The sequence below is a fragment of the Phyllostomus discolor genome, chromosome 12 (assembly GCF_004126475.2).
Source record: "Phyllostomus discolor isolate MPI-MPIP mPhyDis1 chromosome 12, mPhyDis1.pri.v3, whole genome shotgun sequence".
In the NCBI taxonomy this organism is placed as follows: domain Eukaryota; kingdom Metazoa; phylum Chordata; class Mammalia; order Chiroptera; family Phyllostomidae; genus Phyllostomus; species Phyllostomus discolor.
Genome location: NC_040914.2, coordinates 30693358 through 30701812, shown reverse-complemented (window position 1 = coordinate 30701812; position 8455 = coordinate 30693358). Strand labels below are relative to the sequence as shown.

Sequence of the window (8455 nt, the reverse complement as noted above, 5' to 3'; positions counted from 1 at the left end):
AGAGGGTAGGAGGATGTTAGTTCTGGATGGCCATTCTCAAAATGATCACCGGGAAGTCTGCACCAAAGGACCCTTCCCCGAGTCTTCCAGAGCAAGGACACTGCACCTGCTTCCTCATCAGACTCAGACATGTCAGGAGTCCTCTGGATCCCCATACAGGCCACCACATTATGTGGACCTTAAAAATATAGCAGTCAGTTATTTTACCAGCAGATAAGGGGTTTACTCGGGAACAGTAAGAAATTGCAATTCAGGACAAGCAAGCTGTAGCACAAATCGTAAGCAAGCTCCACAAGTAAATGAGAGAAACGTTATGTTACAGGGAAAAAAGAGGAAGTTGGGAGGAGTCATTTCAAATAACAATGCTGTGCAGAAAATCCTCAGTTCAGGGTGACGATGGTTTCTCTCTGGCTGAGTTGCTGGGAATCGGTTTCTCCTGGGAGCATGTGGTACATCTTCATGTTGGGGCCTGTAATAGATCATTTTCCTTGTAGATGGCCCTGGGTGGTGCTATGTGACAGCATCCCCACTGACCCCCAACTAAATTGTGTGGTCAGAATTTACTGACAAGAGTTTCCCCGGAATGCAGTGCAGTCTCGACCACATTATCACTGGTTACGCAGCTCTTGTTTAGGGAGGGCACTGACGGGCCTAGACGAAAGTTGGGTATCCCGACCACAGTCTGGTGGAACAAAGACACTTTGTCAGGCGGCAGGAGGGTCACCTCCACCCTGAAGACCGGCCGGGACTCAGAGCTCCCAGTTCCTGCGGGTCGGATCCCTCACCAGCCACTGCAAAACTAGCCACGGAAACCGCCAAGCTGCAGACACGGGCTTGTAGACCCAGAGCAGCGAATCCCCGCGGGGCGAGGCGGGTCTTCGGCTGCTCAGCCCGAACCGAGGGGGCTCCGCCCCCCTGTCCCGCCCTTTCAACTTCTTCTGACCGCCCATTGGTGGGCAGGGCCCTAGGATCGCAGCGGTGATTGGCGGATTGCTCCCACTCCACTATCCTGGCAGGAATCTCACTCTGTACGCCTTCACTCCTCCCGAGGGCGGGAAGCGCTGGAATCGGGAGAGGACGCTGCACTGAGGTGGGCAGCGCGGTAGGGGCCCCGGGAGACTGACTGGTAAGCGGGGAGCCCTGCCATGTGGAACCCTTAGCCCCATACCTTCCAAGTCCAGCCAGAGAGACCCCAAATGCCTTCATCCTGAGGGGCCACAAATCCCTTCAGCATTGAGGGGCCCGTGTCCGCTAACCCGGAGGACCCCACGTCTCCTAACCCCCAACGCTTGGACCCTCAAACAGTCTGAAAACCCCAGTTCCCCTCAGCTCCGGGCACCCTTCCTGCAGCTCGCCCGGAAAAACCAAATCTCCCCAAACTCAGAGACCCCGAATGTCATCGGCCTGGAAACTAACTCAGTGGAGGGGACCCTGAACCCCTCGATGAGACGCCCCAAATCTCCTCAGCCGCGGAGATCTGACCCTCTCCCCCAGGGACTCTGAGTGTCCTCCTCCCGGAAGACGCAGATGGAGTCCCGACGGGCTAGAAGGCTCTCAGTCTGAGAGACGGCAGTCTGCTGGAGACTGCGCCTGCGTCTCGTGCAGGTTTCTCCAGATCCCCGGGGCGCCTCCGAGCCCTTCCCCGGGAAAAGCGCGTTTCCTGCGGAGCCTGCTCCAAGGCTGCACGGTGGGAAGAGCTGGGAACAGGGGCGCACCCCCACCCCTGCGGGTGGGTCTGCGGGCGGCCCCACCCACCCAGCCCCTCCTCCCGCAGGGCCCCGCGTCCCCCTCGCTCGGGTGCCCTGCCAACCGGGAGAAGGGCGTTCGGTCCTCTCAGGGCCTTCTATTTCCACAGGCGCTTCCGACTCGGGGCTGGGACACCATGAACCCCAACAGGGATCCGCAGGAGCGCCCTGAGGGACAAGCGGGGCGAGCGGGTCGGATGCCCCTGGTGAGCTGAGGGGTTGGCGGGAAGGGTGGGGACAGGGCTGGGGACAGAGCTCCTCAGACGCAGGGCCCTCGGGGTGACCCTCTCTGTGTGAATGCAGAGCGCTGGTGGGAGCGACGGGACTCCGTGTTGCAGGGCCGGTCACAGAAGTGGAAGAAGGCCCAGGGTGCGAGCAGGTCCCTGGGACACACCCCAGAGGACCAGCCTCTCCGGACCTGGACCTGGACCTGGACCTGGACCCGGACCCAGACCCGGGTCTCGACTGAGACACGAGCTCAGTGTCTGCGGCACAAAGACCACCAAGGCCCCTGCCTGCTCCCTGCACCCAGGGACAGGGAAGGCCCACAGTGTGTTCTCACTCCCATCACTGAGTTACTGGTGTTTCCACTCTCCTCTCCAGGCCGAAGAAGCTTTGAAAGATGTTTCCCTCTACTTCTCCAGGGAGGAGTGGGCAGAGATGGGAGACTGGGAGAAAGGCCAGTACGGGAATGTGAAGAGGAACTTCGATGTACTCACCAGCCCAGGTAGCACACAGACGCTAGACGTGCTCCGACTCAGACGACCCCATCCACCTGCAGCTCCCTTCCGTATGGACACTGATGGGGGAACTTGCTTCTTCATGTCAGAGCAGGGCTGGCGCTGACAGTGCAGCGCTCATAGCAACTTGCTGTAAACTCTCCCATCCCATCGGAGCCAGTCCCACAGGCTTCCTGGGGCTTGTTCCTCCTCCAAGCTCTCTGCTTTCAGGATAAAGGTTTCATCTCTTTCCAGGTCTCAGGGCCCCTCGACCAGCTTTCCTGTGTCACCACCGCAGGCAGGCCACTGAGCTCCAGGAGGAGGACCCTGAGGACTCTGATGAAGAACGGGCTCCAAGGCAGCAAGGTGAGCAGCAGGAGGAGCCAGAGCTGCCCTCCTGACATGGACCTGGTTTAGGTCAGGCTGCATCTCAGGAGTTAACCAGGGAACAGCTTTGCTTGTTGAGTAAACAAGCAAGATGCACAACAGTGTATCGTACAGTGAGGGGCATTCCTGTAAACTTTCAAGTGTACAACATAATCATATATTTATAGGTACATTAATAAGCAGTAAATGTGTAAAAACATACAAGTGGATAAGAAATAATTAATTCAGAAGAGTTGTCATTGCAAGAGAGGGAGGCAGGTCTGGCCAGTGAGGAGTGTCCCCACACCTGGCTGCTCCATGGCCTGCATGGAGACAGACGGGGAATAGTATTAACTGTGGTGATTTTGGGAGCTGGAGGAGGGCCAGGGTTGGGAGGGGTTGATAACTGTATCATTTCCTGATGTTAGCAGTGGTGTTGTTCTGTCCAGTATGGTGAGTGTTCGGTGGGTGGGGTCTGTCCACTTTTACAGGCCTGGGGTTGAAACACAGCTAAAGTCAAGATGTGATCTTTAACGTCAGTGGGATTCTGTTTCTGGGGTCAGCAGACTGTTATAGCAACCAGAGTCTAATGATTAAGGAAGGGCGTGGATGGCCAGTAGGTGCACAGGGGAAAGGATACCAGAGAAAGGAGGCCAGGTGGTCCTGGTGCCCTTAGCCTGGAGAAAGCCAGTTTGAATGAAGAAAACAGGATGGAGGAAGGGTTATGTTGAAGACATGGAGTTTCTGTGCAGTTACTTTTATTACATTTTTGTTAGCAGAGGCCAATTTATTTTTTAATAAACATAATAGATGGTTTATAAACATAGGAGGAAGCGTGGATGACACTTTCTCTATTTTTTTATCATTCTAATGAAATTAGTGGATGGCCCCAATAGAAGCCTAGGCCTTAATGAGACCTCAGAAAACCTTTTCCAGTCATTCTGGGATTGTTCTTGGACTACTCTCATTCAAAATTCTGTGTTTCTAGTAAGAATCTTCAGCTTTTGGAAACATTTACCCACCAAAACACTGATTTCTCATCATCTTTCAGTGAAACCTTGGGTGGCCTTCAGAAGGGAACAGAGTAAACACCAGATGGTGAGTATTTCCCAAATCCTGTTGACAACAAAATTTTCCTCATGGGTAGAAAGGCAGGTAAACGTAGGAAACTGCAGAAATTATCCTAGGAACTGAGGCCTTCCTTTCCTGGTCTCTTCAACACACTGTCCGACATTATCATCCTTTTTTAAATATTTTACTTATCAATTTTTAGAGAGGGGGATGGAGGGAGAAAGTGAGGGAGAGAAATATGTGTGAAACACACATATATAGGTTGCCTCTCACATGCCCCCAAGTGGGGGACCTGCTCCACAACCGAGGCATGTGCCCTGACTGGGAATGGAACTGGTGACCTTTCAGTCTGCAGGCCAGTGCTCAGTCCACTGAGCCACACCAGCCAGAGCTCATCATCATCTTAATAGTTAACAACTACAGCAATAATAGTAACTACCATTTGTTTCATTCTCACAATGTTTCAGACTTTAAGAATTATATGTGAGCCCTGGCTGACGTAGCTCAGTGGATTGAGCATGGGCTGCGAACCAAAGTGTCACAGGTTTGATTCCCAGTCAGGGTACATGCCTGGGTTGCAAGCCATGACCCCAGCAGTCGCACGCTGATGTTTCTCTCTCTCTCTCTCTTTCTCCCTCCCTTCCCTCTCTAAATAAATAAAAACTTAAAAAAAAAGAATTCTATGTGAATAAACTCAAACATTACAACAAACTGATGAGGTATGTACTATAATTGTCATCATTTATGATGAGGGAAGTGGGCTTTCAGAGATATAGAAATGTTTGACTATATGTCTAAGATCATAATATCAGTGGTAGTACAATCCAACCCATAGTTGTTTCTCTAAACCACTTACAAACTCATTAAAACTTTCATAGTTTTTACCCTGGCCACTGTGTCTCAGTTGGGTGTCATCCTGCAAAGGGAAAGATTGCCAGTTTGATTCCTCATTAGGGCACATACCTTGGTTGTGTGCCAGGTTCCTGGTTGGGGCATTTGTAAGAGGCAAGTGACCAATGTTTCTCTCTCACATCAATGTTTCCCTCCCTCTCTTCCTCCCTGCCTCTCAAGAAAATAAACAATCTTTTTTTTTTTTTTTTTTAAGATTTTATTTATTTATTTTTAGAGAGGGAAGGGAGGGAGAGAGAGAGAGAGAGAGAGAGAGAGAGAGAAACATCAATGTGCGGTTGCTGGGGACTATGGCCTGCAACCCACGCATGTGCCCTGACTGGGAATCGAACCTGCGACACTTTGGTTCGCAGCCCGAGCTCAATCCACTGAGCTACGCCAGCCAGGGAACAATCTTTTATAAAAATTAGAAAAATAAACTTTCATAGTTTATAAAGTTTACATTGTCTTATCCATATGTCATTATATCATTCACCTGACTGATGATTTCAACTGAAGTTCTTTTCTGCTATGCTGAAGTGAGAGATACACTAAGATCCTCTAGGGAAAGCATACAATGTGCAGGCAGTTTGTACAGTGAATGGTCCCAGATGAAAAAGAAAGTAAAATGTCCAGGATCACAGCCTCTCACTCTAATCAAAGATCATCTCCCACCCCTGAGGAGCTTCAGGTTTCATGATTGAGGAACAACAAATAATAAAATGGCTTAAGGACTTCATATAGGTTATACACTCTTCAACAGAAACTCATCTGTCTGGAACTGACTTCTAATGTCATTTCTTGTAAGGTGAAGTACAGCTTCTTTCTCTGAGTTCCAATGAGGCTACTCTCATCCTGTTTAGAATCATTTGTTCAGCCTGCCTACCTCTGTGTTGTGAGCTCTTTGAGAGGCTGGTCCATACCTGAGACTTCTCAGAAGTCACAGGCCCAGATCAGGGCTCCTGAGAGGGCCCCCAAATGTTTGCTGAATGAATGATTTCACAATTACAAATTAAACTAGAAGATGATCAATGAATGGTAAAGGTAATTTCTATCAGATTGAAATATGGAGACAGCTGAGGAGTAAATTGATATTAGGACTGTAATCTCACATTCATACTGTATTACACAATTCACAGAACACTTTGGTGAGTATTATTTAATTGCACATTTCACTGTAACATTGAAAATTAGCATGTTATAGATCATGAAACTGAAGACAACTAGATACTGATACAGCCTTATTCAAACAGAATTGGTGGGAACTGGCTAATTGAAGTACAAATAGTCTTTCTAAGAAATATTGCAGATTTTATCACCATTTTATTTATTGTCTAGATATGTTTCTGCCAACTATTTCTTTATTTTCTTCCCAATATCCCTCACACTCAATATTATAGAGACAGTTGAAAGAAAAAAGCCATTAGGTGTGAGTTCTAATCTTGGATTCATACCCACATTGGCCCTATCCCCTCTGATATTCATACTCCCTAGTTATTTCCAAGGGTTGAAGTTTTAAAGACATGCATGTAAAATGTATCATAAGCCTTAAAAAATTAAATATGTTATCTTTTAATATGTGCCTCTTACATTGAAGGCAACATCCAGGGTGCCATTAAGCAATGAATATAGTTTGAAGGAATTGTCAAGAACAGCGAATTTGATGACTGCAACTGATTCAGAGCATGCCCAGAAACCAGTGTCCCCTCCTGGAGAAGCTTGTGCTTTTGAAAAGCACACTAGACAAATATCGGGTAAGAGAAAATAATTTGGAAACTTTAGTTCTCCTAAGTCCTATAGAAGGACTGATAAGTATGACCTAGGTATGCTGGGTGGACTTTGGATGGGCCTGGACTTAAAGTAGGCTAAGCTGAGACTGAAGTTAGCACTGGAGCTTTGAGTAAATCCTATAAATTCTCTGAGCTCCTGAATGCTAATGTGTAAAGAGAAGATAGGGAAACATCGCTCATATATTGTTTGAAAACATTAAATTAAATTTAAAACAATTGACACATGCAGCTTATTTAATAAATCCATCTGTGGTAATAGTAATCACACTATTGGTGTTGTGTGCCCAGGCCTTTCCTCAATGCCTAACATATAAAGTGCACTCAATAAATCTGTTATGAATGATTAAAGGTTGGCAAGTAAACCTGGTAATAGGAAGATCTAGAAACTAAAATTCAATCAGTCATCTGTAGTTAGTGTGGAGTCTTATTCTTCTGAACGAATAGTTAATGGAGTAAAATACCAGAGTATGCAAAAGGATGGGTAATAATTTGATGGGAGGAGATTGTATGTTATCTGACAAAATGGGAACTAACACTCCACACCCCACCAACCTTGCTCCCCTGTCCTTCTCCAACTTAGAACTCAGGAGAAAGGAGATTGATATGAAGATGAACAGCCTACTAGAAGCAAAGGACTGTGTGTACCAAGAGGTCACCGAGCCCCAGGATGATGATTACCTTTGTAAGTGACCCTCACTAAAAAGCATGTTATGATACAAAAATTACGTCTAGTCCTTTGGTCCTCAAATCATTCCCTTCCTCTAGTGACCTGGAATACAGGGTTGAGTCTTGATGATGTCAGTGCCGGACTCCCTCTGAAGCTCTTTGTGTCCAGGAACATTCATTATACCTTCCCTAATCCCTGTTGCTCTCGCCTCCAGATTGTGAGAAGTGTCGGAACTTCTTTACCGACACCTGTGCTGTGCATGGACACCCCACATTTGTAAAGGACAGTTTAGTGGACAAGGGGCATCCCCAGCGCTCAGCCCTCACCCTGCCCCCTGGGTTGAGAATCGGACCATCCTGCATCCCTGAGGCTGGGCTTGGAGTGTGGAATGAGGCAGCAGACTTGCCAGTGGGTCTGCACTTTGGCCCTTATGAAGGACACATCACAGAAGATGAAGAGGCAGCCAAGAGCAGATACTCCTGGCTGGTGAGAACTATTTACCTCTCTACTGCCCTCTGGCTTCTTACATTCCTTCTGAGGCTTGGAGGGACCTTACCTCCTACATGCTAGACATGGAGGGGACAATATGGTGAGCTCTGTGTACTGACTGGACTTTACATGAACACAGAGCTCCTGTGTAAGGATCAGAAGGTAAGCAGGAGCAAAGTGGTGCAGACACAAAGGAGTGGCTCCTCCCTTGTGGGGCTCCTGCTCTGATTGGACAGGTAGACTCAGATGTGTAGATGATGAGTAAGAAAAGTATCATGTGGTCACTACTGGCAGCTGAATCTCCGTGCACGCTGAAAGAGCTTTGATGACAGGAGAGTAAAATACTTCTTCTGACTATTACCTCCCCACACAAAAAATAAAAGGTCTCTAACTTCTTTTCTGAAACACAGATCGCCAAAGGGAGAAACTGCTATGAGTATGTGGATGGAAAGGACAGATCCTGGGCCAACTGGATGAGGTGAGGTCAACAGGTCTCTGGGTGCCAGAGGGGACACTCATCCCCCACAAGCCCATATATCTTTCCCTCTCATGCCTTCTTCAGTGGTCTCTCTTAATCCTTTTTTCCTCTTCTCCATACAGTGTTGTTTCATATCAAGGGACATTTAAGAAAAAAATATGACATATGTCCTCAAAATATAAAGCTCTCTGCTAGATACAATGTGAGCACTGGAAAGGACCTTGAAGAGCCTAGATTGACAC

The 8455-nt window shown here is 47.9% G+C and overlaps 1 protein-coding gene across 1 annotated transcript in view; it reads left to right on the top strand.

The window, feature by feature from the left end:
• The first annotated feature begins 1043 nt into the window (after window positions 1-1043).
• The window catches only part of LOC114511671 (histone-lysine N-methyltransferase PRDM9-like), a 12249-nt gene continuing 4837 nt past the window's right edge, over window positions 1044-8455 (top strand). Inside the window, exons 1-9 of the mRNA XM_036013384.1 lie at window positions 1044-1126; window positions 1856-1951; window positions 2349-2472; window positions 2720-2830; window positions 3882-3928; window positions 6387-6543; window positions 7160-7261; window positions 7461-7732; window positions 8146-8213. Coding sequence (XP_035869277.1) covers window positions 1883-1951; window positions 2349-2472; window positions 2720-2830; window positions 3882-3928; window positions 6387-6543; window positions 7160-7261; window positions 7461-7732; window positions 8146-8213 — 950 coding nt within the window. The 5' untranslated portion in view covers window positions 1044-1126; window positions 1856-1882. The remainder of the gene's footprint in view (window positions 1127-1855; window positions 1952-2348; window positions 2473-2719; window positions 2831-3881; window positions 3929-6386; window positions 6544-7159; window positions 7262-7460; window positions 7733-8145; window positions 8214-8455) is intronic.